At 41.1% G+C, this 27,936-nt stretch overlaps 17 protein-coding genes across 17 annotated transcripts; 7 read left to right on the top strand and 10 right to left on the bottom strand.

Annotated features, from left to right (window-relative positions):
• Nucleotides 1–15: 15 nt before the first annotated feature.
• On the bottom strand, nucleotides 16–936 carry PAS_chr3_0756 (Mitochondrial membrane transporter; the record flags this gene model as incomplete). Its single annotated transcript, XM_002492940.1, has 1 exon — nucleotides 16–936. The coding sequence occupies one exon, from the start codon at nucleotides 934–936 to the stop codon at nucleotides 16–18; it is 921 nt and encodes a 306-aa protein (XP_002492985.1).
• Nucleotides 937–1,475: 539 nt separating this feature from the next.
• PAS_chr3_0755 (Splicing factor, component of the U4/U6-U5 snRNP complex) lies at nucleotides 1,476–2,819 on the bottom strand (the record flags this gene model as incomplete). Its single annotated transcript, XM_002492939.1, has 1 exon — nucleotides 1,476–2,819. The coding sequence occupies one exon, from the start codon at nucleotides 2,817–2,819 to the stop codon at nucleotides 1,476–1,478; it is 1,344 nt and encodes a 447-aa protein (XP_002492984.1).
• Nucleotides 2,820–2,961: 142 nt separating this feature from the next.
• PAS_chr3_0754 (Mitochondrial and cytoplasmic valyl-tRNA synthetase) lies at nucleotides 2,962–6,180 on the top strand (the record flags this gene model as incomplete). The annotated part of the gene is made up of 1 exon (XM_002492938.1): nucleotides 2,962–6,180. The coding sequence occupies one exon, from the start codon at nucleotides 2,962–2,964 to the stop codon at nucleotides 6,178–6,180; it is 3,219 nt and encodes a 1,072-aa protein (XP_002492983.1).
• Nucleotides 6,181–6,240: 60 nt separating this feature from the next.
• On the bottom strand, nucleotides 6,241–6,906 carry PAS_chr3_0753 (Protein involved in rRNA processing; the record flags this gene model as incomplete). The annotated part of the gene is made up of 1 exon (XM_002492937.1): nucleotides 6,241–6,906. One exon carries the CDS (start codon nucleotides 6,904–6,906, stop codon nucleotides 6,241–6,243), a length of 666 nt encoding a protein of 221 aa, XP_002492982.1.
• Nucleotides 6,907–7,189: 283 nt separating this feature from the next.
• Nucleotides 7,190–9,004, top strand: PAS_chr3_0752 (Ser/Thr kinase involved in transcription and stress response; the record flags this gene model as incomplete). Its single annotated transcript, XM_002492936.1, has 1 exon — nucleotides 7,190–9,004. One exon carries the CDS (start codon nucleotides 7,190–7,192, stop codon nucleotides 9,002–9,004), a length of 1,815 nt encoding a protein of 604 aa, XP_002492981.1.
• A 45-nt stretch (nucleotides 9,005–9,049) lies between these two features.
• On the bottom strand, nucleotides 9,050–10,444 carry PAS_chr3_1216 (uncharacterized protein; the record flags this gene model as incomplete). The annotated part of the gene is made up of 1 exon (XM_002492935.1): nucleotides 9,050–10,444. The coding sequence occupies one exon, from the start codon at nucleotides 10,442–10,444 to the stop codon at nucleotides 9,050–9,052; it is 1,395 nt and encodes a 464-aa protein (XP_002492980.1).
• A 322-nt stretch (nucleotides 10,445–10,766) lies between these two features.
• PAS_chr3_0751 (Dynamin-related GTPase) lies at nucleotides 10,767–13,142 on the bottom strand (the record flags this gene model as incomplete). Its single annotated transcript, XM_002492934.1, has 1 exon — nucleotides 10,767–13,142. The coding sequence occupies one exon, from the start codon at nucleotides 13,140–13,142 to the stop codon at nucleotides 10,767–10,769; it is 2,376 nt and encodes a 791-aa protein (XP_002492979.1).
• A 1,095-nt stretch (nucleotides 13,143–14,237) lies between these two features.
• Nucleotides 14,238–15,464, bottom strand: PAS_chr3_0749 (Histone acetyltransferase critical for cell survival in the presence of DNA damage during S phase; the record flags this gene model as incomplete). The annotated part of the gene is made up of 1 exon (XM_002492933.1): nucleotides 14,238–15,464. The coding sequence occupies one exon, from the start codon at nucleotides 15,462–15,464 to the stop codon at nucleotides 14,238–14,240; it is 1,227 nt and encodes a 408-aa protein (XP_002492978.1).
• Nucleotides 15,465–15,592: 128 nt separating this feature from the next.
• Nucleotides 15,593–16,243, bottom strand: PAS_chr3_0748 (uncharacterized protein; the record flags this gene model as incomplete). The annotated part of the gene is made up of 1 exon (XM_002492932.1): nucleotides 15,593–16,243. One exon carries the CDS (start codon nucleotides 16,241–16,243, stop codon nucleotides 15,593–15,595), a length of 651 nt encoding a protein of 216 aa, XP_002492977.1.
• A 195-nt stretch (nucleotides 16,244–16,438) lies between these two features.
• PAS_chr3_0747 (Hypothetical protein) lies at nucleotides 16,439–18,094 on the top strand (the record flags this gene model as incomplete). Its single annotated transcript, XM_002492931.1, has 1 exon — nucleotides 16,439–18,094. The coding sequence occupies one exon, from the start codon at nucleotides 16,439–16,441 to the stop codon at nucleotides 18,092–18,094; it is 1,656 nt and encodes a 551-aa protein (XP_002492976.1).
• Nucleotides 18,095–18,181: 87 nt separating this feature from the next.
• Nucleotides 18,182–18,910, bottom strand: PAS_chr3_0746 (uncharacterized protein; the record flags this gene model as incomplete). The annotated part of the gene is made up of 1 exon (XM_002492930.1): nucleotides 18,182–18,910. One exon carries the CDS (start codon nucleotides 18,908–18,910, stop codon nucleotides 18,182–18,184), a length of 729 nt encoding a protein of 242 aa, XP_002492975.1.
• Nucleotides 18,911–19,117: 207 nt separating this feature from the next.
• On the top strand, nucleotides 19,118–19,360 carry PAS_chr3_0745 (Cytochrome c oxidase assembly protein/Cu2+ chaperone; the record flags this gene model as incomplete). The annotated part of the gene is made up of 2 exons (XM_002492929.1): nucleotides 19,118–19,151; nucleotides 19,212–19,360. The coding sequence occupies 2 exons, from the start codon at nucleotides 19,118–19,120 to the stop codon at nucleotides 19,358–19,360; spliced, it is 183 nt and encodes a 60-aa protein (XP_002492974.1).
• Nucleotides 19,361–19,732: 372 nt separating this feature from the next.
• Nucleotides 19,733–20,692, top strand: PAS_chr3_0744 (Aldose reductase involved in methylglyoxal, d-xylose and arabinose metabolism; the record flags this gene model as incomplete). Its single annotated transcript, XM_002492928.1, has 1 exon — nucleotides 19,733–20,692. One exon carries the CDS (start codon nucleotides 19,733–19,735, stop codon nucleotides 20,690–20,692), a length of 960 nt encoding a protein of 319 aa, XP_002492973.1.
• Nucleotides 20,693–20,810: 118 nt separating this feature from the next.
• PAS_chr3_0743 (uncharacterized protein) lies at nucleotides 20,811–21,695 on the top strand (the record flags this gene model as incomplete). The annotated part of the gene is made up of 1 exon (XM_002492927.1): nucleotides 20,811–21,695. One exon carries the CDS (start codon nucleotides 20,811–20,813, stop codon nucleotides 21,693–21,695), a length of 885 nt encoding a protein of 294 aa, XP_002492972.1.
• Nucleotides 21,696–21,863: 168 nt separating this feature from the next.
• On the top strand, nucleotides 21,864–22,421 carry PAS_chr3_1215 (uncharacterized protein; the record flags this gene model as incomplete). Its single annotated transcript, XM_002492926.1, has 1 exon — nucleotides 21,864–22,421. One exon carries the CDS (start codon nucleotides 21,864–21,866, stop codon nucleotides 22,419–22,421), a length of 558 nt encoding a protein of 185 aa, XP_002492971.1.
• Nucleotides 22,422–22,463: 42 nt separating this feature from the next.
• On the bottom strand, nucleotides 22,464–24,001 carry PAS_chr3_0742 (Subunit of cleavage factor I (CFI); the record flags this gene model as incomplete). The annotated part of the gene is made up of 2 exons (XM_002492925.1): nucleotides 22,464–23,882; nucleotides 23,969–24,001. 2 exons carry the CDS (start codon nucleotides 23,999–24,001, stop codon nucleotides 22,464–22,466), a joined length of 1,452 nt encoding a protein of 483 aa, XP_002492970.1.
• A 119-nt stretch (nucleotides 24,002–24,120) lies between these two features.
• Nucleotides 24,121–25,512, bottom strand: PAS_chr3_0741 (Alpha subunit of the oligosaccharyltransferase complex of the ER lumen; the record flags this gene model as incomplete). Its single annotated transcript, XM_002492924.1, has 1 exon — nucleotides 24,121–25,512. One exon carries the CDS (start codon nucleotides 25,510–25,512, stop codon nucleotides 24,121–24,123), a length of 1,392 nt encoding a protein of 463 aa, XP_002492969.1.
• Nucleotides 25,513–27,936: the final 2,424 nt, after the last annotated feature.

Here is a 27,936-nt window from a genome sequence, read left to right as displayed (position 1 = left end):
TGTGTATATTAGTCATTAACCAAAAGCTTGAGCTTTCTCTAAGCCTCTTACAACGTATTCGTAAGTCCAAATGCTAATTGCAGTAGTAGGTGCGGTTTTCAATAGGGCTGGTGTTAGACCCGAATAGAAGCCCCGTAAACCTTCTCTAATAAATATTTTCTTTGAAATGGTCATGAATGTTTCTCTTTCATGCCCGAGCCACTTTCTGTGCACTTGTAATCTTCTCCGTATTAAATCCAATGGAAAAGTACTGGATTTGGCAATTATACCAGCCATGAACCCAGATATCGGTTCAATGAATGCAAGCTCATCGTAATGAGAGTCTAAATTTCTAAGGAATTCATAGGCAAAGAACGTCAACCCCATGGAGAGGGAAACACCACTGACTGCTGTTCCTATACCCGAATAAAATGATTTGATGCCTTCGTGTTTCAACATGTCAATGGAACAACCAAACATGGAGGCAAAGTGTTTCGATCGATTGGAAGCCAGCCTTGTACGAAGTACATCAAACGGATAAGACACCAACGTACTGAAAACCCCAGAGACAGATCCCAAAATCAGTGAGTGAAGGGAAACGGGTACTTTGAAGTTGTGACGATTCTCTGTCTGCGTCAAAAACGTATTCACTGTAGAATAGCAGGTGAATTGAGTTGCTCCATATAACATGTACATGATCTCAGCTGGTATGTTACCCTTCCACAGACGCTTAATTCCCCCTTCTGTCGCAATTATTTTTTTCAAAGTTGGTATTATCCCATTATACTGGGGAACCTTAGCATGAGAGTTGTAGTAGGATTCTAATTGCAGCCGGATCTTGATCACATCTAAGGGAGCCGTGACAGCTCTAGCAACCATACCACTCACAGAACCAGCTGTGACAGAAACTGCTACTCCTACTGTAGCACCCTGTCTCAAGTGATCGTCTTTGGCCATTGATCGAGAGAGAGTGGGGCAGGGCTCTGATAAATGTTGGGCTTACTGTAGGCAATCGGGACGATGAGGTTTCTCTCGATTTTATTTTTATTTCAACGCTTGAGCTCGGAGATTCATTCTTCTCGCCATCCCCCACCTAATTGCCTAAAGTAGAAGTGAAAGTGTATTTCTTTGGGACCAATTGACTGTCTGGTAAACAGTATATGGTGTGGTATGTACAATATCATTACAATTTTGGCCTATCACAGTTGTACAAGAAGGGATTTGGGAGGAATGAAAGCTGAGGCAAACTCACTGCGTAGTCGGAGCCTAGATTAAATGTCTAGCTAGATCTGTAGATGATTGGAAATTTTCAATTGTTTCGATGCGCAGGAAAGTTGATCCCTCTGATACAACAAAAACATGCTACCAAAAACTCGGTAACAGTATGGGTGATGTCCATTGCACTCATGTTCGATCCTGAATCTCTAGATCTTACGGTAACAACTCGCAGTTAGATTCCTTTGCATAATCCAATAACTCGCTCTACGATATGCTTCCTATTTTTGTGATTTCTCAAGACTTCTTTTCTGCTCCAAAACCTCCGGATTATTGAATACCAATTCTTCACTCAAATTATTCAATTCACCTTGCTTGTTCTTTAAACGAGCTAGCATAGACTTTGACATTTTGGCTTGGTTAGTACCAACGGATCCAATGCTTCTGATTTTACCAAGTTGTGAGTTCTTGGAAGCCAAACCTAAACCTATCTCTTCTCCAAATGCGTCGATCGTAGACTCTTCCTGTGTTCCAAATTCCATCTTGTTTTGTGCCTTACGTAACTCACTCATTTCAAATTGTTTTTTCAGCTTCCGTATCCTACGTCCTCCTCTCTTTTTCGATGGCTGATCTATTGGAATTGGTAAAGCCTTCGTAGGTCCGTTCTCTGGGGGAGCCTGAATTTTCTCTAGTTTCTCCGTTACTTCATTTCTCCACTTGAGGCCAAAGCTGCCACTGTAATCTTCACCAGCGGTCACATCAACTCTTGCGGCAAGTATTACTTTACCAGCAACTATTCTCAGTGCTTGTTTTCTGAAATCTGGATAAACTTGCTGAACCAAATCACAGTGGTATAGATAGCCTGGATCGCCAGACTTAGAGCCAAGGGAAGGAATATTACACGATGGAGTGTGGGATAGCCCCAAAACGCCATGAACTGCTATCAGCTGAGATGCCACAGAGGGACCAACCAATGCTGTAACATTAGGAGCAAACACTTGAACTCTTGAGATGACATATCCCAGTATTGACTGTCGATTCTGAACAAAGGTTTGAACAACATCACACGCCTCTTCAATTACTTGCATCTCTTTCTCTTGGAGCGATTGAGTGTTCTTCTGTGCCTGAAGACTGGCTGACATTGAAACGACCAGAACTTTATCTTGGGGCAAATACTGCCTTAATTCCTCTTCCAACTTGCTCGATTTGGACAAGGTGTATCCAATAATTTTAACAACTTGGCAATACTGCACGGGATCTGTAATCAACGCCTCCAATTCAGGAAACACTGAATGATAATGTATTCTGACAAATGTGTGAAATATTACTACTTCGTCCATGATCTTATCCAAAATTTCATTACATTTACTCAAAAAGTCTCTCTCCAAAACTTTATCAACAGGTTTATCAATGAGTTCACCAATTTTGTGAATTGCCTTTTCCACTTCTGGTTTCACCTGAGAAAGGCCACTCACTGAGTCAATTGCAAGAAGATCTTGACGGTTCACGAGGTCATGCAAACTTGGCCCACCATTCAGTGAACCTCCCTTGCTCCCCGTAATTAACTCAGAGTTCAGCTCTTCGTCATCAGAGAAATCGGATACCAAATCATCCGCCAAACCCATTATTTCTCCAGATATCTAATAACACCAAAGCATATGAACTCTTAGATATGATAGTGCACCAAACGGTTTTTTTTTTCGTCTCATGCTACCTTCGCGAGCAGACTCTCTCATGGGTCCAGAGTCATAGGGAAACCTTTTCTCCATGCGAATATTACCTAGAGGTTTGCAAAAATACAAGTCATTGGTAACCCAGATTCACAGTTTTAGATCGACGAGTATGAGCACGGTTCCTGAATCAAACATCCCTCCAAAGGTAAAGACCGAAAAGGAGCTTGAAAAGGAAAGAAAAAAGGCTGAAAAGTTGGCTAAATTTGAGGCCAAAAAGGCCAAGCAGGAAGCTTTGAAGAAAAACCAACTGGCAAACGCTGAGAAGAAAACCAAGAAGGAGAAAAAGCCTGTTGAAGAAGTCTCTGTGTATGTAGACCAAACTCCAAAAGGAGAAAAGAAAATTTTGGCGTCTTTGGAAGATCCTGCTTTCAAGGCTTACAACCCCAAGAATGTGGAATCCTCATGGTACGAATGGTGGGTCAAGGAGGGACTATTTGAACCTGAGTTTGGTCCTGACGGTAAGCCCAAGCCTGCGGGAGTTTTCAGCATCCCCGCTCCACCTCCTAATATCACTGGTGCCTTACATATTGGACATGCTCTAACTATCGCTCTTCAAGACACATTGATTCGTTTCTACAGAATGAAAGGTAAGACTACTTTATACCTGCCTGGATTTGACCATGCAGGTATTGCCACTCAGTCTGTGGTTGAAAAGTCATTGTGGGCACAGGAAGGCAAGACCAGACATGATCTGGGCCGTGAAAAGTTCATCGAGAAAGTCTGGGACTGGAAAGACGTTTATCAAAATAGAATCAGATCCCAGTTTGAAAAATTGGGTGCTTCTTATGATTTTTCTAGAGAGGCTTTCACCTTGAACCCAATGCTAAGTAAAGCTGTCACCGAGGCGTTTGTTAGATTACACGAAGATGGCACCATTTACCGTGCGCAAAGATTGGTCAACTGGTCTGTCAAACTAAACACTGCCATTTCAAACATCGAGGTCGAGAACAAGATCATTCCAGCTAAGACTGCTATTTCGGTTCCTGGATATGAAAATAAGATAGAGTTTGGTGTATTGCATTCTTTTGCCTACCCTGTTGTTGGATCTGATGAAAAGTTAATCGTAGCTACTACCCGTCCAGAGACTGTTTTTGGTGATACCGGTGTTGCTGTTCATCCAGACGACCCCCGTTACAAGCATTTGCATGGAAAGTTTGTCCAGCACCCTCTGTTGGATCGTCAAATTCCTATCGTTACAGATGCTGAGGCTGTTGATATGGAATTTGGAACTGGTGCTGTGAAGATTACCCCTGGTCATGATAACAACGATTACAATACTGGTAAGCGTCAAAAACTAGAATTTATTAATATTTTTACTGATGATGGATACCTTAACGAGAACTGTGGTAAGTACAAGGGTTTGAAGAGATTCGATGCTCGTCAAATTGTTATTGATGATTTGAAAGCGTTGAATCTTTACGAAGGTGAGGAGCCTAACGAGATGACTATTCCTACTTGTTCTCGTTCTGGAGATATCATTGAGCCATATTTGAAACCACAATGGTGGGTTGCCCAAGATAAGATGGCTGCAGAGGCTATTAAAGCCGTCAAGGACGGAAGGATTACCATCACTCCTAAGGTTTCAGAATCGGAATATTTCCGATGGTTAGAAAACATTCAGGATTGGTGTATCTCTAGACAGTTATGGTGGGGACACCGTTGTCCAGTTTACTTTGTCAATATTGAAGGTGAGGTGAACGACGAGAATGACGGTCAATACTGGGTCAGTGGTAGATCTTTGGAAGAGGCTCAAGAAAAAGCTTCTGCCAAGTTTGCTGGAAAGATATTCACTCTTGAACAAGACGAGGATGTCCTTGACACTTGGTTTTCGTCTGGATTGTGGCCGTTTTCGACTTTGGGATGGCCTGATAACACTCCTGACATGAAACAGTTTTATCCATTTTCTATGCTGGAAACTGGTTGGGATATTCTTTTCTTCTGGGTCACCAGAATGATTCTTTTAGGCTTAAAGTTGACAGGAGATGTTCCCTTCAAAGAGGTGTTCTGCCATTCATTGGTCCGTGATGCACAGGGAAGAAAAATGTCCAAATCTCTTGGTAATGTTGTTGACCCATTGGATGTCATTAATGGTATCAGCTTGGAAGACTTGCATGCAAAGCTTTTGGGAGGAAACTTGGATCCAAGGGAGGTTGAGAAAGCTAAGAAAGGTCAGAAAGAGTCTTATCCGAGCGGTATCCCTGAATGTGGTACTGATGCTTTGAGATTTGCTCTTTGTGCCTACACTACCGGTGGAAGAGATATCAACTTGGACATTTTGCGTGTTGAAGGTTACAGAAAGTTCTGTAACAAGATTTACCAGGCCACTAAGTTTGTTTTAATGAGATTAGGAGACGACTACAAACCCCCTGCTACAGGTGATCTGACTGGGAAGGAGTCTTTGGTTGAAAGATGGATTTTGCATAAGTTATCTAAGGCTTCCAAAGTTGTTAATGAATCCATCGAGAAACGTGACTTCTTTGAAGCCACTAATGCCATTTACCAGTTCTGGTTATACGAACTTTGTGACGTTTACATTGAGAATTCCAAGTATCTGATAACAGAAGGTACTGCTGACCAAAAGAAATCGGCTCAGGACACATTATTCACCTGTATTGATGCTGCTTTGAAATTGATCCATCCCTTCATGCCATTTTTGACCGAAGAGATGTGGCAAAGATTGCCCCGTCGTGAGGCCGAGAAGAGCATAATCTCTATTTCCAAAGCTCCATACCCAGAGTACAATCCTTCTTACGATGATATTTCGTCTGAATCAAACTACGAACAAATTTTGGAAATTACCAGAGCCGCAAGATCATTGTTTGCTCAATACGGAATCACTAAGGAAGGTAAGCTGTACATTGAGTCCGCTGACGCTGCAGCTTACAAATTAGCCTCAGAAGAAAAGCATTCTATTGTGTCATTGATTAAACCAGTTAATGATTTGATTGTTATTGACTCTCCTGAGAAGGTTCCTGAAGGATGTGCTTTACAATCTGTTACTCCTAAGATCAATGCCCACATTCTAGTCAAGGGACAAGTAGACCTGGACGCTGAAATACTCAAGACCCAAAACAAAGTTTCCAAGGTGGAAAAATCATTGCAAGCTCTAGAAAAGACTTTAGCCTCAAGTAACTACGCTAGTAAAGCCTCCAAGGAAATTCAAGAGCAAGATCAAACTAAGAAACAGAACTTCATTTCCGAATTGGAGGGACTCAATGCTACGATTGCAAACTTGCAACAGCTCAAGTTGTAAATTGAGCAAATGATAACTTTAATTTTTCATCCTGTTTATATACGTAGATTGTTATTGGTATTAGTATTTCCAGATATAGTCCCTTGACACTTTCTCGGTTATTGTCTTTCGAACGATTTTATTCATCGATTCAATCTCTTCTATGCTTTGGTCCAATACTGTCATAAGTTCCCCCTCCGTGAACTCCCCCACTGAGTCGACGAACAAAAGTTCATCGGCCCTGCCGCTTTTGATATCAAAGCAGACCAAATGATGAGATATTGAGGATTGAATTTGTTCAGAAGTTGGATTGAATATCAGTCTATCATCGTTGATTACGGCATATGTCGACAAGAATGAACTCAAAAGAGATATGTTAGCGTCAATAAGTGCCAGGTACGCTCCATTGATACAGGCATGTAGATCCTTCAGGTTATTCTCCGTCGCTTGACTCTTTGATATAATATGCAAATGTACTTGAATCAGCTGTCTTGGATACTGAAATTTATTAATAGTTCCATTTAGAACAACTCTCAGCTTGTCTTCCATGTTTTTCTCTCTTGTGGAGCCGACACCCACTTCGGGCCTTATGTTCACCTCTATGGCACATTGTGTTGGTAATTCTTGTCGTGGTTTAGCTTCAATTGGTCCGGTTACCGAGCAAATTACTTTGACCTCGCCAATCGAAATAGTCGAAGAGCCGTCAACTTTATTCAACAGAGACGTTTGATACTCTGGCAATACCATGTTGTATGCCTTTGATGTGTTCAAGCTTCTTTCTCTACTCTTCTAAGAATATTTTTCTTTGCTTAGATACTAGTGTACCAACCACTTGAAAATCCATCGCTGTCCAAGATGTTCCCAAGATGTTCGTTCCATCTTCAAGGGTAAATTAAGAATTCCCAATTGGGCAATATGTAAATATACATTCTCTCCCTTCATGGCTATCAATCACAAACACACCTTCTTCTTCATCTCTATCACTCGTATCTCAAGTCTTTTCTACGCTTTGCTCACAAACCACTGAATTATGACGCTAAAGATGACCAACTTCTTTGGCCGTAGCTCTAAGCTTCAAACCATGGATGGAGGTGAAATGGAAGACATCACCTCCGAAATGAAAGGTATCACATTTGATAATTATAACGATAGCAAATTTTCTTTTGAGCCCACTGCTCCAACAAAGCTAGAGAATCCTTTGCTAGAAAATTACCTCCCGAATGCTCAACTGATAAGACCAATGACCAGTTTAACCGGCAAGGAAAACACTCCCCCAACTTCTCCAGCTAAGAGCGTACTGTCCCATCAGAATGGAAATTATGGACAGAGTCCCAGAAAATCCCGACCTAGTTCTCCCACAAGAAAGCAACGAGAGATTCAATTGAAGGCTAACAGCCCCAAGACTCGTCGTTTGGCTACAGTTTGCCAAATGTACTTTCTGGACTACTATTATGACATGTTTGACTATGTCATTTCTCGTCGTGAAAGGCTGGAAAAAGTTCAGGACACCTTGATGAAACTTCCTGAAGAACAAAGGGAGATTCAATGGAGAAACTACACAGGAAGAGAAAGAGCTCTTTTGAGAAAGAGGAGAAATAAACCAAGAAATAAGGACTTTAATATTATAACTCAGGTTGGCCAAGGTGGATATGGTGCAGTATACTTGGCTAAAAAGAAAGACACCAAAGAGGTTGTTGCTCTCAAAGTTCTGAGTAAACGTCTGCTCTTATCTGGATCTGAAGCAAGACATGTACTAACCGAGAGAGACATTCTTACAAATACCAGATCTGAGTGGTTGGTCAAGTTATTTTACGCTTTCCAAGACGCAGATAATGTCTACATGGCTATGCAATTTGTTCCTGGTGGAGATTTCCGTACTCTGTTATTGGGAGCCCGTGTCTTGAATTCTCCTCAAGCAAGATATTATATTAGTGAAATGTTTGCAGCTGTCAACTCTTTACATGAGTTGGGTTACACGCATCGTGATCTGAAGCCTGAGAACTTCCTGATCGATGCGACAGGTCACATCAAACTTACTGATTTTGGTCTGGCTGCTGGTTCTGTCTCTACAGATAGGATCGAAAGCATGAAACTAAAACTGAATGAGGTCAAGGATTTGCAATTCCATCCCACAGAGAGGTCGATTAAAGAGAGAAGGCAGCTATACCAATCTTTGAGGGAAAAGGATGTTCACTATGCACACTCAGTTGTTGGTTCGCCAGACTACATGGCTTTAGAAGTTTTAGAAGGCAAGGCTTACGATTACACCATTGACTATTGGTCATTAGGATGTATGTTGTTCGAAATTCTGGTAGGATATCCTCCATTTTCCGGTGCTAGTTCTGATGAGACATATCACAACCTGCGAAAGTGGAAAGAAACACTGAGACGACCCAGGTTGGAAGATGGACGATATTTTTTTAGTGACCGTACATGGAATCTTATCTCTAGGTGTATTGCTTCTCCCAAAGATCGTGTTAGAGACATGCAGCATGTTATGGCTTTGCCTTATTTTGCAGAGGTTGACTGGTCAAATCTTAGATCCCGTAAACCTCCATTCGTACCAGATCTGGATAACGAAGAGGATGCTGGATATTTTGACGATTTCAACAATGAACAACACTTAGCCAAGTACAAAGATGTGATGTTAAAACGAGAGGAGGATGAACGAAAAGCTCAAGGTTCGTGTAGAGGTGACTATAAGAATTTTATCGGTTTTACCTTCAAGCACAAGAATGACCCTAATAGCAACCCTTCCAACATCTTGAGTCCTATTTTGGACAACCAGAATGTTAGGGCAGATCCAAACGTGAGATATCAAACTCATTTTGGTACTCTCTATTAGTTAAGAAAAAAATTATATTATGGTATTCTAATTGATGATTTGACTTTATATTATTGTGTTGTTCATTGTGAAATCATAAGGTTTGAATTTTATTCTAAAGTTTTGAGCCTCTTCCTCTTCAACATGGAATGGTTGGACACACTTTTGCCATTGTGACCTCTTGGGAGTCGAAAGAAGGTACGACAGAACTTTTCTAGGGAGCTGTAGGTCCACAGTTCCTTCTTTGGGTAACTTGGCAATGTACTTGATATATTTTGACTCACTGTGTGCCACCGTGAAGAGAATGTATTCTTGGTCATTCATAATCGACTCAAGCTTGCTTTTGTCTTCTTCGATGGTTTCATCTAACTTTTCAAATTGTACTGTGACATTGTTGGGATACATTTCCGAATTTTTCTTGCATGTTTTATGTAATTGTGTTTCAAAGCCATCAATCAATTCAGTTGGAATGGGGACGAATTGAATGTGATAATGAATGGCAGAAGATCTGCTGATTTCAAAAAATACCACGCAGTAATTGGTTGTCTGAATGGACTGGAACATTTTGATCAAAGCCAACTGGTACTTGAGAATATCTCTGTAAAAGTCTGAGTTAAGGACACTGAGCTGTTGATCCTCAACGCCACTACGTAAGGTGGGAACATGAGAAATTGCAATAATAATACCATGTCCACTGAAATTCAGTTCATCTCGAGGAAAGGTTAAAGGTCCTTTAGCTACTGTAAGATAGACCGAACTCGAAATTGAGATAATCATATAGGTAGCCACTTTGGGGTTTGAGAGACAGAAGAAACAGGTTGAAGGATCCACAAGCCTTGCTCTTTTCTTAGAAACACTATCTGGTTCAGATGATCGTTTCAGGACCTTTTCTTCTTCAGGCTCCTCAATCTGATTTTCAAAAGGGTTCTCGGACGATATATCCAAATGTTGGTCTTCACTGTTCGATAAACCAATCTTAAATGCATAACACCATTTGTCTTCTCTACCATATTTAGCTAATGAAATGAACCTGGTTACCCTGGTTGTATCTTTCCATTTAAAGGGATCTCTTTCTAGGTATTTTCCAGAGTCTGTACCAACTGCAAAATGATATCTTGGTTGAACCATTGACACTATTGGATCCAGTTTTTCATTACTGACCAAAGTCAGTTTCTTCTCTCTAGCAATGGCCTTGGGCCACTGAAAAGTCAACAATATATCCACAATTTTGCCATCAAAATATTTGTACATTGCATCGTAATCCGTTATCCTACCTGAGATATACCCAACAGTCAATCCACAATTCAACTTGTACGTGCCAAAGCGTCCCAAAAACAGTAAATTGTCAACTTCAGGTACTTCACGCTCAATATCTTTATCTAATTCCTCTTGACAATACACTGGGACATCCAGGGATTTCAAATTCTGGAAATCTTCACTCGATGAAAAGGCATCACCCATCAAGAACACAGCTTCAAAAGGTCCATTCTTCTTATGTAAGCTATTGATAATCTTGAAAGTCTTTGACGATTTCGAAGGATCTGGATTCAACAAAAGGCTTGAGGTTAGTTAAACTTTATTGAAGGGTCAGTGCTGGCGTCAACTTACATTTTAAACTTTATATCATCCATTTATAGGGCAGAGAAAAAAATCTACGAATTCCCGTTAAAGCTAAAGACGCTCGCTACTAGGAACTTTGCAAAGGGATAAACACCCTCTCAATAACAACTAAATATTTTTCTTTCTATATATACAGTATGTCCAGATAATAATACTATAAAATCTAGATTACTTCGTTGATGATTTCACTGGCTTCCTTGTAAGTGTTTAGTAACTTCTGACATTTTTCTCTTTCTTGAGCCAAGTTCTCATCTTCGAAGAGTAACTCATCAAACATGGACTCTTTATAGAGCTTCGAAACTAACCTGTTTTGAACACACTCCTTAGTGTAGTTTACCAAAAGACACATAACTGCCTTTGGGACCTGATCTTGAATCATCTCTCTGACAATGTCAAAATATGAATCTATCAAGCGTCTGATTAACTCACACTCCAATTGTTCTCGCTCGGATAGATGAGCTTCGGTATCCTTATGGAGATTTAGAGCATCCATACGCTGAATAGCGGTTTGAGCCTCTGGCTCATTGGAAAAGTGCAACGTTTCACTGTCTTCTGCGAATTGAAATGGCCTGGTAGCTGGTTTATTTTGATGTAACTGTTGCTGCTGGTTCTCCTGCTGCGAATCTTTCCCAAAGAAAAAGTTTAAGAAAGACTCCTTGTTATCCCCATTCTGCTGTTGAGCATGACGAGAATCATCTCCATGAACAGAGTCACTCGATTTGCGATGCTTTTCAATAAGTTGACTGACAGAACTGTTAGTAGAACCATTTTCCAACAACAATTCTTTAGGCGAATCTGGACTCGAAGCAGAACCAGTTTCAGTTGACTTCTTCTTCTCTTCTCGTGTTTTAATTCTCATACTTTCTTCCTTTTGCTTTTTTCTTTCTTCAACAACACTGGTCATAGCGGCAGCAGCGCCAACAAAGTTAGGATGGTTTGTGTTGATGTAAGCCCTGTGGATATCAATGAGACTTTCAACGTATTGGGTGGTTGGTCCTAGCCTTTCTCTGAGCAGGTCAGATATCACCTCAATCAGTTTAGCCTGCAACTTTGGGTAACGACCAAGTTCAGGAGAACCACAATTGTGGCAAATCTTCATTAGTTCTTCATACACCAGTTCTACGCACCTGTGTGATGGGCCCTCTAAAAGCTTGATTTGGGGTTTAACCAAGAGGTCAAATGCCAGTTCTGGGACAAAGAGGGAAGGTCTGGGACCAGTAGAGTTCCGAATTGCAGTTCTAATATCGCTCACTGATAAACTAGCAGTTGGATTAATACTCAACAAAGAACTTCCAAAAACATCATTGTAAATGGAATATATCCTTGCACCTCCACATAGTTCTTTTGTACTGACAGAAGAGGAATTTCCCTCAATTGAGTTTACAAAATTAGTTGCGAACTTTGTCATCAACTGCAGAATAAGGCCACCTTTGTTCGACTCAGAAACTGAACCCATATCTCCATACGATGCAAGCTCTTGTTCAGTTTGACCCATCAAGGTGTTTAATTTAGCCTTGATATCAGGCAATCTTTCTCTAATGTGGTTCATCAAAGTCTGATTGAGGACTCTGGCCAAATACTTGGTTCCGCATCTGTTTGCAATATTCCTGTACGCAGCATGAGATTGGAAAAACTCTTCTTCAGCTCTTAAACTATCGAAGAGTGCTTTGTTGACAGAAATGTCCTGTTGTGATCGGTTGACTACTCCTATGAATCCCAGTTTTAGTGGGTACACCTTTCCAGTAAGAATGTCCAGGGCATTGGTCCCATGATCCATCAGGTCAACCTTGGAGAGAACACCGATTGTTCTCTTACCTTGGGGATCTACTTGTCTCGCTAACTTCAAGGCTTCACTGTTAACCAGGTCAACATTTGCTGGGGATACAGCAAGGATGATTGCATTTGGTCTAGCAATATATTCCAAAATCAAGTTTTTGATCTGCCTTTCAATGTCTGTTGGCTGATCACCTATGGGAATCTTGGTCAAACCCGGAAGATCAACCATGGTTAGATTCAACACATTTGGCGAATAAATTTTCAAATTGATAGGGACTCTACTGATTCCTTTGTTCTTGCCTGCTATTCTGGCTGTTTCAGCCTCAATTTCTCTTCGGATCTCTTGAAAGTTGTAGAAACGTTTCCCTGGCAAGTGGAGAAATTGGCCCCATTCTGCAACTGGTGATTGGTCATCCGCACCGGATGGATCGGCGTTCTTTCTTAGGTGATCCTCTAGTGTAGGCTCTTCAGCGACATCAGAGCTTTCTGGGTATCCTGGGCCAGAAGAGGAGGAGTTTTGGTAAACTAATGGATCATCAGGCTGAATGTTGATCAACTGAAGAATCAAAGGCCTTCTGGTAACGATTCCGGTTCCTCTGGGTAAAAAGTCTTTACCAACGATATTCTCCAAAACAGATGATTTACCTGCGGATTGGGAGCCTATAATCGTCAATAGGGGAAGGTCTAGCTCAGTCAAGTTTGTTGTTGTGACTATGTCCTGCAACTTGTTGACAACTGGAATAAGATCTTTCAAGGCAGACATGATTGCGATACGGAGCGGGTTTCAATCAGCGGGGTATCTTAAAATTAAAGCAAAAATGAAAATTAACGCGTGATCTTTAATTAGGAGTGCTTTTGAAGATGAACCTGATCGCAAGGGTATAGTCTTTATTTAGAGTTGTATTGGTCTTTTGGGTTCCTGAAAGCATGGCAATGCATAACATTCGCGAAGATAATGTTTGGTGGCAAGGTAAGATTTGGTGCTACTACTGGAGGAATATTTGGCGGAGACGCATGAATACTTCGGCAGATGAGATACAGATCTAGAAGGAAGTAGCAATAATAAGAACAGTTGAGAGTGAGCGTACCAGGTAACCAGCAGTTTCCATCCTGATGTCATCTGTCTGTAGTCTGGAATTTATTGGTAGAACGAGTAACAGTATGCGTAGTAATGTGTTTTATTCTTATTATTTCGAATCATGTACTAGGTAGGTCTATTATTGTCATTGCAGATGGTCACTCTGTGAACTGAACCGAAATAGGTATTAGTGAGATTGATAATATGCACTCAGCCTACCCAGTTGGGTTTACGTATACGCAAGCATTGTCTGGGCCTCAGGCAATGTTTGGTGGGCTATCAGATGAACTGTTCGTCATTGATAATGCCCTTATTTCCAATAATTTAGGTCGCAGGCCTGTACTCTAAATTGACAACTATGCTAAGAGCTAAATGTGTATACACAACGAGGATTCGCCACATTTACAACTCCATTTACCACTAATCACCTCACAAGGTCAAATCATTCATCATTGTCTAATTACAACCTCATTTACCGTTGATCTCAACTTGTGAAATATTGACCAACTGTCTAATGTTCCCTTGGCGTGTCTGTAAGCTTGCATTTTATTTCCAAAAGCACTCCGCATCTCAATTCTTTCATTTATTAGGCTGATCTGTAACAGTTTGTTTGCTGTTCAAGTCAGGAATTCATGCTAATTCATAATTGATTGAGTTGAAGTCACCTAACGAACAGGATAAATTGTTAACCACTTCAAAAAAGCATGATCAGATGGAATCCATTGAAACTGCTAGTGCTAGGCGTTCCCCACGTCCCCCCCCCTTCTTCATACATTGACCCTATTTGCGTCGTCTAATCATGGATGTCAGGTCATTAACTAAAGGTGGAGCTCTAATAGAAGGCTTAGATATAGTCGACTCCTGGCTAGGTATTTCCATCCTTCCAACTATTGAAGAAAATACTTCATCACCAAAAACGTTCTTGATATCGTTAAAAGAGTTGATCTCCTCCACAGATGAGTAATCTTCTCCTGTCACGAACAATTTCAGCTTAAGAAACTTTTTCTTTCGAAAGACCACCATCTCCTCGTATTTAACTTTCTCAAGAGCAGGTACACCCAATTCTCCAGAAACGCCAATCACCCCCACAGTGATCCCTAAACGGAACTCCTGTCTAGCACTTAGCTCCAACCAGAATCGCTGGATACTCGTAGATTTAGCTCGCCCTTCTACCACCAAGTGCTCTAGAAATCTACCTTTTGGATCATCTGGAAGTAAAGGAATCTTGTAAACGGCTATATCTGACTCCTGGGAAGAAAAAATATCACCAACTTCCCACTTCTCGTTCGGCAAGTATTTTAGTATACTTGACTTTTCAGCTCCGGGAATGGTAACTTTGAACTTTGTGTTTCCGTGGAAGTCTAATTCCGTGACCAATTCGTCAATTATACGGATCCACCATCTCAGTAGACTCTCACCGGATAGTTGATGCTTCAGATGGTTTTTTCCTGAGTTGGGGAAGAGATACTGGGGTTCAGGGCGAGTGAACATGCAAATTTGGGCAATAATTGGATTCTTTGGTTCGAATCCAACGTAATGCGTCTTTGGGTTGAAGGATTCTCTTCCAGCTGATATGTCAGCAAGAAATTTGAGAGAATCAGCCACTGTGTCCACTTTTTCGACGCTTTCAAACGTGGGGTATCGTGGCAATACTTTGCCCAAACATTGTCCTAGATCCAATTGAAGAATAAACTTCAAACAACTCTTCACAACCAAACCAACCTTTAACGATGGAACAGAGATGAGGCCTGCAGTATCCGCTTTGGATACAAATAAGAGCAATTGCGTATGATCTCTATGAATTATCACGTATCGATGGACCTCTAGTCCAATCACTGGGACTTTCTGAGAATACAGAACGATGAAATGCTGGATTTTTATGCACGTAGAGTCTTCACTTAGACCACACACAACATTCTTAGCCACTTTTGGTTGCGATTGGACGTGTAGAACGTCAAACCTGGTGTCCTTTGGAAGGAATTCCTGGAGGTACTCAGATAGTGACATCCCATTAAGGAAGAAAATTATATAATCTAAAGGTCTCGAGAATTGAAGCTAGCTGAAAAAGAAAAATACCAGATCATCACTACGACATATTTGGATATACCCATTAACATTTCGTTTAATTTTATAATCTAAGCGTTAACATAATCTTCAGGGTAGAACACTAATCTTTCAACTCCAGACGCAGTCAGTACAACCATTCGTATAACACCACCTGAAGATCCATCCCATTTGATCGCCTGCGACAACGAAGTTTTGATAAATTCAACAGTCTCATCTCTTGTCATATTGCTTTTGAAATTCTTGTTACAGTATCCATAAATAAACGTCGATCCCGAACCGGCAATGGCATATTCTTGTTTGTGAATAGAACCTCCAATTGGGATACTGTAAATTGCACCCTTCTCTTTATCATCATATCCGGCACAGATAATACCAGCTGTTAATGCATCCTTGTTGTTGTAGCACAATTCCTGGAATAATGACGCAGCTATCTTAGTAGTTGGTGGTGCTCCATGTTGGGCTTCATACAGTTCTAAGTGATACTTCACTATGTCGGCAACAGCTTGGGTATCTGCAGCAGAGCCTGATCTACAACACCACACGGTGCCGTGGACTTGAGTCAATTTATCTGTTACTCTGTTGGCAATGTAAGCACCTGTAGTGGTACGAGAATCAGCCCCCAAAATGACACCTCCATCAAACTTGACGGCCATAATTGAAGTTCCTAGGTTGACCTCTCCCTTTTTCAGATGGTTTATATCCACATTGATGCCGTTCATTGGGGATATGTATTATTTTTAAAGTGTGTATGTTTCAGAGAATATGTCAACTACTAAGAAACTCACTCCCTCTCTCTTGCCACTGGGTGTTAAAGGGACATTCTGTATTGGGTGGTACACTTGTCTGAGAAAGAGAATCCTACTATATATTTTTTCGTTCATTTTTCTCTCCAAAAAAATTATCGCCAGAACACAATGTCTCAAGTACCATTGCAATTTGATTTCTTGACACCCTCCGGCTCTGCTTGGGGTCCCTCATCCACTGTCCCTGAAAATTTGCGTTTCCATGACATCCCATACGCTCCTTACTCAAAGTCCGATAAGCTAGGTAAGGCAGCTGACTGGCAACAATCCAAGGAGGGAGGATCTCAGCAACAATCTGTCCAAAAGAACGTTAAGTTACAAAGAGGCCAAAGAGATCAGTACCACGCTTATGGAGCTTCTGCGGCTGCCTCATTTGCTGCTGAGAACGATGAAGACGGTGAGTTTTCGGTCGTTGACAGCTCCATATCTACTGCTAAGGACTCATTCAACTTGCCTAACGCTCAATCGAATAACCAGAATAACCAGAATGCTAATCAACAGAGACAGCCCACTGTTCTCCGAGGAAAGAAATCTTCTGTCCGCCCACAAACTCAGCGTAAACCAGGCTACTCTAACAGCACTTGGTACAACAACCGTATGAAGGAAGACATCAACAAGAATAGAGAGAGCTCTATCAAGGTGAGCAAATCATGGAAGATTATCTCTGATATTGAATTTTCTAAGCTTACTAAATTAAATTTGGAGGTCGGTCCTGGTTCCGATGTCCGCACCTTCGGTTCTGTCCCATTGTACCAGAAGACTTTTGAGAAATTGAACAACGGTGTCTCTGCTCCTCTCAAAGCTTCCAATCGTCATTCCATTAATCCTACCGTCTCAAAAGACCCTATCATCAAGGAGTTGGCTGAGAAGAAGGAAGCAAAAGTGTTCTTCACCTCCAACGTTTTAACTCAATTGATGTGCGCATCAAGAGCTTCCTATTCTTGGGATGTCATTGTTACTAGGAAAGGTGACAACTATTATTTTGACAAGAGAGATGGTTCTATTTTGGATAAGGTCACAGTGGATGAAAACTCCTCCAGCCCTCCATCTGATACTCATGACACTAACATTAATAATGCTGATAATTTGATCACTGAGGCTACTATAATTAACGACAATTTTGTTGACTCAACTGTGGTGCCAAATGCAGGCGTCACTCTTGACACGGAGGAGCCACCTTTCCCAATTGGTAAGGATATCCTACCAAAGGGCTACAGATACAGAAAATTCTTGTTACCTGAGAACGACGAGGAAGCAGAACCTTTGCCAATCATAGTCCGTACCCCAGTAGATGCTTACATGAAGGACCAAGGATTTGTCTCGGTCAAAGCCTTGAACCAGTATGACCCTAAGGAGTTTGACTGGAAGGTCAAATTAACGCAACAACGTGGTGCTATTATGGCTTCTGAAATGAAGAAGAACAATAACAAGATCTCCAACTGGACTACCGAAGCAATCTTGACGGGAAACGACACAATCAAAATTGGATTTGTTGCTAGAAACACTCCAAAGAGCAACCAAACTCATGTCATTCTAGGTGTTGCTACCTACAAGCCTCAAGATCTTTCCGCACAGATCGGACTACAACAAGGTAATGGTTGGGGTATTGTCAAGTCGTTGATCGATATTATTAGACACGAATATGAACATGGTGATGCTACCGAACAGACTAAGTTTGTGGTGACGAAAGATCCTAAGGCCTCCAAGTTAGTGCTGTACGCAGCCGTGGATGGAATTTTGGGCAATGAAGAGGATGAATCCGTTTAAATAGTATAATAGATGTCGTTTGTCGATATATGAGTAGGACAATGCCAGTGAAATGATGCGAGATTATTATTACATTAAGAAATCTTTTTATGCACCATTTATGGAGTTATAGTTTTCTACCAGTTTTCCTTGATTAAGCAGGCCGTTTGGTGACACATGGCCTTCGGCAGTGTCTTCGCCATCTGAATACTCGGGACTTTTCAGAATATTATCGACAATGTAATATTGAATAGCGTTCATAATTAGTGGGAAAATCATTAACACAATGAAGAGCTGCAACCTTGGATGACCTTCAGTCCAGCTCAGGATCCAATCAGCCATTAAATAAAACCAATCATTGGATAATAATAGAAGGTAGATTGTACTTTTTGTGAGGAACAGGCCTAATATGTAGAGAGCCAGCTGTTTGAAGTAATAGCTCAACTTGGGGGGATTACCATACTGACCAGATACTATGCCTTCTATGCCCAGTCTTGAACACCCATTATAAATCATCCATAAGAATAACCAGAGAATGGGAATGCCCACCGTGGTATCAAACAGAATATTGAGGAAGTAATAATCACAAGGGTTTTCGTCTTCGTCATCAATGTCGAAGTCATCACCACCAAATATTATGCTTGCGATGACATTCAATATATGTATTCCCAAACTGCCGAACACTTGCTTAGACACGTCGAAAAACCAGATCAGCCATGGTCTCTGGTGGGGATACTCTTGGTATCTTTTAAAAAGAAGGGAACTCAGTGACAGAAGCCCTAGGATCGCTTGTACAAACAAGGAGAATGGACCTAGTAGCTTACACTGATCAGACATTGCTGAGTAACGAAGAAACTTTAACAGAAAAGGATGACAGAAGGGGAACACATAGGGAAAGTTTCGCGTATGATAAACCCATGTGGGAGGAGACAATAATTCTTTAGACGGAGTAAGTGGTGTAATGCTTTTTCGTCCGGGGAAAGCTCTTTCAAAAGCCAACCGCGAGCCTCAGTTATTTTCTCCTTCCCAAAGATCACACCGACGATGTCCGAACCAGCTCAACAACCAAAAGCAGAATGTAAGTAGGCTTTTAAGCTTCAGAAGAATTAGGGATTAAGCGTACTAACGGCGTTGTTAGCTAAGCCCAAGCCATGTTGTGTCTGCAAGCCAGAGAAAGAGGCCCGTGATCAATGCTTATTAATAAATGGTCAAGACTCAGGAAAATGTGATGACTTGATTTCCCAATACAAGGTCTGCATGAAAGGATTCGGGTTTGACACTAACTAGCTCTCAGATGCGTGAATATCTCTTGTAAATAGGTCAAAATTGACAGGCATTCATCCATACGGAGATCCAACTGTGGATACGCTGAACATCTTGATTTTCGGTGAAAAATCGTAACATCTCTGGCCGTCTAGGCAGAGTAACTTGATAGCTATCACAGTGCGTCCCAACCATTCTTGTGAAGCTATTTTATTTTGACTTCTCTCAGCATGTTTGTCCGTTTAGCCTCCCAAACTTCAAAGATATAGTTTCACCATAGTATAACCGCATTTCGTAATCAATCGCGGTTAAAGCAAGTATCATGCGCTAATATATAAGAATCTCCTAAGTTGCCTCCCGAATTCAGATTATTCTCCCAACAATTAACTTATCGGCATGGCTACTCTATTAAAATTGAACAATGGTCTCAAACTTCCCCAAGTAGGACTGGGTGTCTGGAAGATTCCCAACGAGTTGACAGCTGAGACTGTATACAATGCCATTAAGCAAGGCTACCGTCTTTTTGATGGTGCGGAAGATTATGGTAATGAAAAGGAAGTAGGACAGGGTGTCCGAAGGGCAATTGATGAAGGACTGGTCAAAAGAGAAGATCTTTTCATCGTATCCAAATTGTGGAACAACTACCATCACCCTGACAACGTCGGAAAAGCTCTTGACAGAACTCTTTCCGATTTGGGTTTAGATTATCTGGATCTATTCTACATCCATTTCCCAATTGCTTTCAAGTTCGTACCATTAGAGGAGAAGTATCCTCCTGCATTTTACTGTGGTGATGGGAACAATTTCCATTATGAAGATGTGCCACTGCTCGACACTTACCGTGCGCTAGAGAGGTTGGTGGATGCTGGCAGGATCAAATCCCTGGGTGTTTCGAATTTCAATGGTGCCTTGTTGCAGGATCTTTTAAGAGGTGCTCGTATCAAGCCTGTCGCATTGCAGATTGAACATCATCCTTATCTAGTGCAACAGAAACTGATTGAGTACGCTCAATCTGAAGACATTGTTGTTGTGGCTTACTCGTCATTTGGACCCCAGTCGTTTTTGGAACTGAAGGTCAACAAGGCCTTGACGGCTGTATCTTTGTTTGAGCACGATGTCATCAAGAAGATCGCCCAAGCTCATAACAGATCTGCTGGTGAAGTGTTGTTGAGATGGGCAACTCAAAGAGGTCTGGCTATCATTCCCAAGTCCAGTAAACCAGAGCGTTTGAGCAGTAACCTGCATATCAATTCCTTTGATCTTACGAAGGAAGATTTAGAAACCATTTCGTCGCTTGACCTCGGCTTGAGATTCAACGATCCATGGGACTGGGACAAGATCCCTATATTTGCCTAGTTCTGTAGTAAATAGGTAATAGTACAGCGTCTCGAAATCGGGAACGGCTTATCGCCCCTTCTCCTCAGTTAGCTCGTCTCTTCCTCCTTACATTGCCAACTACCACATCTCACGGCCCATGTCCATTATAAATCCTCTCAAGAAGAAGCTTTCGGTGGCTTTGATCCAATTGAAGACAACTGCCAATAAGGAGCAAAACTTGAGAGCTGTAGCCAATCAAATTCAAAAGGCCATATCCACTCGTTCCAATGTAGATTTAGTGGTTCTTCCAGAGTGTTTTAATTCCCCCTACAGTGTTAAGGAATTTGCCAATTATGCTGAACAGATTCCCAATGGAGAGACTACCAAGTTTCTGAGTAAACAAGCAGCTGATCACGGAATTTTCATCGTAGGTGGTTCATTCCCAGAGAAGGGTGAAGATGACAAGATCTACAATACTTCATTAACATTTGACAGAAAAGGTGAGATTATTGCCAAACATCGCAAAGTACATCTGTTTGACATTGATATTCCAGGAGGTATCACTTTCAAGGAATCCGTCTCCCTGTCTGCGGGGAATAAGGCTACTGTGTTCGACTCTGGGGAATTCGGAAAGGTGGGTATAGGGATCTGCTACGACGTGAGGTTCCCTGAATTAGCAATTCTGGCAGCCAGAAAACACAATGCTGGAATCATGATTTATCCAGGTGCTTTCAATACTGTCACTGGTCCTCTCCACTGGGAATTGTTAGCACGTTCGAGAGCTGTTGATAACCAGGTCTTCGTTATTCTGTGTTCCCCTGCCAGAGATTTGGATTTTTCTTACCATGCTTATGGACATTCATTGGTAGTTGACCCCAGTGGAAATATAATTGCCGAAGCTGGTGAAGGAGAAGAGATTGTGTATGCTGATCTTGATCCAAGCTTACTGGAGTCAGCCAGAGCTGGTATACCTGTTACAACACAGCGTCGCTACGACATATATCCAGACATCAGTGAGTCAAGTAAGGTATCAGCTGAGTAGGTTTCCATACATAGATATTCCGTAACTATACTCCTATTTGGCACTCTTACCTTAATTTGATCTCTTAGTGACGACTTATTCCCTAGTAGTTAGCGAATTCGTGATACCCTTTAAATCTCCCCAGAAGCTTCCTTATCTCCATCCAGCATCAACCCCATTACAAATCCAATGTTAGAAGTCCTCAAGGGATTCAAGTATGAATCTCTATCTGAGGGGAAGTTTTCGCCGTCCAGAATCTTCTCACAGATAGTAATACTACAATTGGTTTATTACGTGATTGCTTTTATATTGTTCTACTTCACCGCTTCGTTGGCAGGATTTCAATTCTCTTTACAATGGATCTTTTCATGGGAACTGGTCACGTCTGGAAACACGCTGGGCTGGACGCTATTTTTTCTCTGGCTATTCGATTCACTCCTTTGTGTTGTTTTCATGATGTGGATCGTGGGAAGAAGTAAACTGGCGTGGGACTTTGCCATAACAATACATCTGATCAACTTTTTGGTGTGTTGGCTCTATTCCGGAAGAATTCCCGCTTCTGTCTTATGGTGGTTCTTGCAACTCTTAAGCTCAACAATTTTAGTAAGTCTGGGCACTTGGTCTACCCGTTGGCAAGAGTTGAGGGACACCTTTTTTGAAGGTTTAATCGAGCCTGGGGCTACGTCAGGAGAAAGGGACCCTGAACTGGGCATTTCCACAGAATTAACGGACCTGCCTCCGAAATAAGATGCAAGTCTATTTTGCTTGTTTTAATGTGTATATACCTGTCTATTCATTGTACCTGTAGTCTGTCAAGATCAGTACTTTGGATGGAAGCTGTTTTGAAGGCTGAGGAATTAGTATTCTCAACCTCTCCTTGGAGTCATCGGCACCGATTACGTAGGCAAATCCCAGAACGGAGCTATTAGCTACATCTTCCATTAATCCACTATCGTCCTTGGTGTACAAATATTTTTGTAAATCCAGCTGAGAAGGATTTACCATTGTTAGTATACAATGTTGTAGAGAACTCTCAGAAGGTTCAAATCTCGAGAAGAAATTCATCGTAGAACGACCCTTACGGTCAGCATTACTGGAATCGGGAATGAACGAGTCTGCTGAAGGGATTAACGACTGGTCAAACTCGTTCGTATTAGTAGATTGGAATAGAATCACTTCATTATAGGCGACAGTAATCGTGTACGGAGATAACACAATCTTGTCAAATCCGTAAAAATATTCTTTAATCACTCTCTGTTGTCTGCTGCGGATGAATGAATCATCCTTTTCAACACAACCACCAGACTTTGCCACCTTTACCAAGTTCAATTTTTTGGAAGGATCTGAAGGTGGATTATTAAGCTTGGTCAACTTTTTCTTTAGATCGATAGACAATCTTTCGTTACCAATGACGACAAGAACATTGATTTCGAAATCGCTGATAATGTTTTCTATAATGTTGAGGTTTTTGATGCTTAATGGCGGTGTATCCACCACAAGTCCACTATTTCCAACTATTGGATCTTCCTCTAACCTACTAAGACAGCTGACACCCAATCGAGAGACTTCATATTTGTAAAGGGGCTCATTCTTTTCCAAGGATTCCGATCCATAATACTTAACGATCGGCTGTTTTTGGTGGTAGAAGCTGGCACCTGTTGTGATTGTTTCGCCCAGGTTGATATTCTCAACATTCAACATTTCACTAATAGGGGTGCCCGTTAAAACGCCTGGAGGTGTAAACGCACTCTCTTGTGGGTTCAGAGAAACCAATAAAGGCTGTCTATCCATTTTCTGAGCATAAGATACTAAGATCCTTGCCAGGCTAGTTCTTCCACAGTCTTTGCTTCCAATAATGAGCACCCTTGGACCTTTGAGTCTATCATTAGGTTTTCTGCTCAGGTTTTGCGCAGTCACGTATTTCCTCTGTTCCTCTAACAATGTATGCAGATTGAAATAGATTGGCATTGTGGTTTCTTCACTAACGTATTCAGATGATGGATCTCCGGAGAATTGTAACTTACAGCCTCTATACGTGAAAATACATGATTTCAAAGGTCCACGAAACGTATACTCAATATTCTGGGAAATTTCAGTACCAAATATTTCAGCAAATCCGTCGATCAGTTTGACCTTGATTGTTTCATCGTTGGAAACTTCGTATCTCCATTCCGAGTTAGGTTTTAGAGTAATTGTGTTCGATTGTTCCTGAACAACAGCTACTGACTTGATGAAAAATTAGTATAAATAGTCAAAAAAAGAACGAAAAGGCGGATCGCAAGAAGTATACTTACGCTAGCTTCCTGATCCAGACCAGGTAGCGACATAGTTATTCTATTCACCAGAAATGTTATTCTACTAAACTGGCTCTTAGACGAGTCGAAATTTTGATTCGAGAAATATATGTGTTGATGTATATGTATTACGTAAAGCGATCTAGATGGGTTTATTTGGACAGGGAGAGATCAATCTTGGTGATCCCCAGATAGCTCAGCAAAGCAACCAAAATACTCAATCCAATGTAAATTGGTTTCCTCAAATAGGCGGCAAGAGTGTATCTGTATTTGAGTCCAACCTTAACGTTTCTAAGATCAACGACCAAATTCTCAAACTGTAATGTCACCTTGGTGTGGGATCCAAAAATGTCTAGATAAGAATAGACTTCTGAAATCGAATAATCGGTATTTGCGAGAGGGGACTGCACGGAAATAAATTCAGCTCCTTCAGGCAAGTAAAACGACAGCTCGACTTTTTCATAAACAACGTCAGTAGAACCTCCAATTAGAGGAACTTCGAGTAGATATTCATCCTTATCCTCAGCATCTTCTCGTAGGAAATCACTAAGCTTGTGGGTCCAGCCAACGGTGAAGTTGTAGTTCCAATTACCAAAAATTGGGAAACGTGGTTTGACGATTAAGTTGTTTTCCATAACCAATGAAGTTGACACGTTTCCAACCAGATCTGTGAAATAAATGTCCTTTATTTCGACACCTTTGTATAGTGGGAAGTGGATAGCAGTGATGGCTGGGCTTGATTTCGTAGACATTCTTTTATTCATCCAGTCAGCTCGTGAAAATCCAGAAATTAACTCTGCAGCTTTGTTGGAGTAATCGTAATGCTCTTCCACTTGCAAAGTGTTTAATCTTGGAGAAAGCCACAAATCTCTGCGAAGGTCCTTCACGTAAGGCAAGGGCAAGTTTCTTTCGTAGACCAAAGAGACGGGGCTTTCAGTATATGGAGCAAAAGATTCCTCTGTAACATCGTACGAGAATCCGCCCTCAAGCGATTTCAACTCCCAGCCGAATGGGTCAGTTGCACCGATTGTCTTCACCTCTTTGGCTGAAGAAGGTCCTTGGAATCTAATCTTGTAGCTTTTTGTTGGATAAGCGGAATAGGGCGCCTTGTTGGTTGTTAGCACTAGATTTTGAATATCACCAAGCGCCTGCTTTCTAGGAAATGGCTCCAGTTGATTCGTAATAACCAATGACACAGCAAAGCTCACTTTCGATTTAGGGGCAATGGGAAATGGAAGCTGGATCACCGAATAAACTCCACCTTCAATTTCATCGATATGTGAATCCATAGGTACCTCGTTCTTTGACGCATCAATGGTGGAAGCAAAAGAAAAGGCAATGGACTCAGAAACGTTCTTTGGAATGGCAAAGTAGTATGTTGAAGCGGGCTCACTTCCTGTGTTTATAGCCTTGATTATATGCCTTTCCTTGACGAATGATTTCGACAAATCGACAACTTTGGCATAATCAATATTTTCCCAGGTGTTGATGATTTCACCAAATACACTGCCTATCAAAAGGAACAGAATTGAGATGAATTTCATTGTCTGTCCGAGTATGAATGATAGATGAAATCTAACTTCCACGTATTTGATGGGAGCGTATTGGTTAGGGCACTACCATAGATTGGAGGAAGGTAAGAAAGGGAATTGATGGAAAGAAAACGAGAGTTTCGTGGTGCTTTGTCGAATCAGTTCAAATTTAGTTGACCTTTGGCCACTTCGTACCCTACCGGTGTGCTGTAGCCCTTCTCTTGAAAGGGTACATGAGATCTGACCATCCAATTTGCTTATGTAATGAGAGTGATATTTATCGACGTGTTTCTGAACGCGCGAGCTCAGTATGTTAGTTTGAAGCGCCTAACAGTTGATGCACGCAAGACAGCTCCTCTATTTTAATATGGAATGAGTCTCAAGTATGATATCGAGCAGTTGGTAAACCTTCTGTTTCAGTTGTGTGTTGACCGTGATGTGTCGGTTACCCATTTGAGTCATATAGTCCGAAGTTTTCAAAGAATTTTCCGGCTACAAGAGTTGATTGGTGAACATATTCAAGCTGAAATACTGTCGATATCTAGTAGCATATACGGTGAATCCGGTTTCCATATCGTAAGAAATGATGATAATGTCCTGCGTCCTAGCATATCAAATGTTATTAAAGAAGCCAATGACCCACATCTTTTTTTGAGTGGTGATCCATTCTCTCAACAAATGGATTCTCTCCAGCAAGAGCTGAAATCGGTGGGGAGTATGGGCACCTCAAACTCCAATGAGCCGGTGCAGGATGATATCAAATCCAAGGTAAACCTGCTTATTGATACTTATGCTAATTATTCTACCGTTTCCCTCACTCCAAGGCTGATCAAATTGACTCACAGGTTTCTACTGTATGAATACAAATATCATCAACAGATAGCTGTCATGGTAGATAACGGAGAAACAAACGAAGTGCTACGACCATTGAACCTACATGTTAACGATGATGATTTTCATTACCTTTATACGAACTTTTTGACTAGCATTATTGCTCAAAGTGATCTATCCGAAGGGCAGCTCTTCGAACTATCAACAGCTCTAGTTCAAACGTTTCTCGATATGAAGCATGTAATTGGAATTATTGATTTGAAAATGTTGGAATACTTCAATGAACAGGCTGTTCTACTAGTGAACGATTTAGCACCCGCCTCTGATACTGTGAGCACTTTTTTTGCTACTAACCCAATTTTCCCCACATTTACCGACTCTAAGAACAATGAAAAAGTTCAAGAACTCACTGAGCATTTTGGTCTCGTAGAAACATTTGGCCTACTGAAAGATGTTGTCTCGGTTTATTTCACTGATGAGTTTCTAACTGCAAAGTATTTGAACTTGAGATTTTTTCATGACATATTCAGAGAGTATGCTGAGATAATAGTAAATGAGGCTGGTCCTCAGGATATCTATCGTGATAAAATCTTCCAAAAAGTGGAAAAGTATTGTCGACTCAGACAGATTGATAACCTGAAGATACTCTGTATTGAGTTGTTTGAACAACCTACGGAAGACTTTGCTCTTGCGATCTTCAATGTCAAATCAAGAAGGAAATTATTGCACAAGACTTTGACCCACTGGTTTACTGTACACGAGAACAAACAAATTGACGATGAACTGATGGTCATTTGGAGAAACTACACTCAAAAGGCGTACCTGAAAAAATGGTCGAACGCTTTTAGAGAGCGACGGAATCAAAGCAAAAAGGCAATTGAAGTTCATCATTCCTTGACTAGATTCCTTTATTTTAGGGTCTGGTCTAATAGATATGCAGTTCATCAAGCCTTGAATGCATCTAGTCATCTTCTATTTAAAAGGAAGTATTTTCAGAAATGGGTACTTAAAAAGGCCAACGTTTCCAGCATGGATTCCCTCATCCCCAAATTAAATTTACACACAACAGGCCCAATATTTGACATTTGGCTACTAAACAGCTCCCTAATGACCTCTCAACTCTCAAATGCTAAAAACAAGAGGCTATTGAGAGAATGTTTGGCCTCGTGGACTGGAAAGAGCATTAAAGTCAGAAGCTTGCAACTACTTAGCGATAAATTACAATCAAGAACTTTGATCAGTAAGTTCTTCTATCCCTGGGTTACACAAATAATACACGTGAATTCTCAAAAACTAAACGAAAAGGGAAAGCTCTTTGTTTATTCACGCTTCTTTAGTCGTTGGAAACGCATAACTCATCTACATTCACTTGCAGAGAAAATTGGGTTAATGCAGGAACTTAATCTTCGGAAATATACATTCAACAAATGGGCGGAGGCCTGCAATGACATAAGGAAGGCAAACGGTTTCCACCGTGGCAAGGTAGTAGCTCGGGCATTTAGCCAGTGGAAATTGTCTATGGTAGCTAAGAAGTTTGAATTTGAATCCGGTCGGAAACTAGTTGGAAGAACTTTCAAGGTAATTCATTTAGAAGCAAAAGGCCGA

The sequence above is a fragment of the Komagataella phaffii genome, chromosome 3 (genome assembly GCF_000027005.1).
Source record: "Komagataella phaffii GS115 chromosome 3, complete sequence".
Classification (NCBI taxonomy): domain Eukaryota; kingdom Fungi; phylum Ascomycota; class Pichiomycetes; order Pichiales; family Pichiaceae; genus Komagataella; species Komagataella phaffii.
This window is presented reverse-complemented; position numbering and strand designations above follow the sequence as displayed.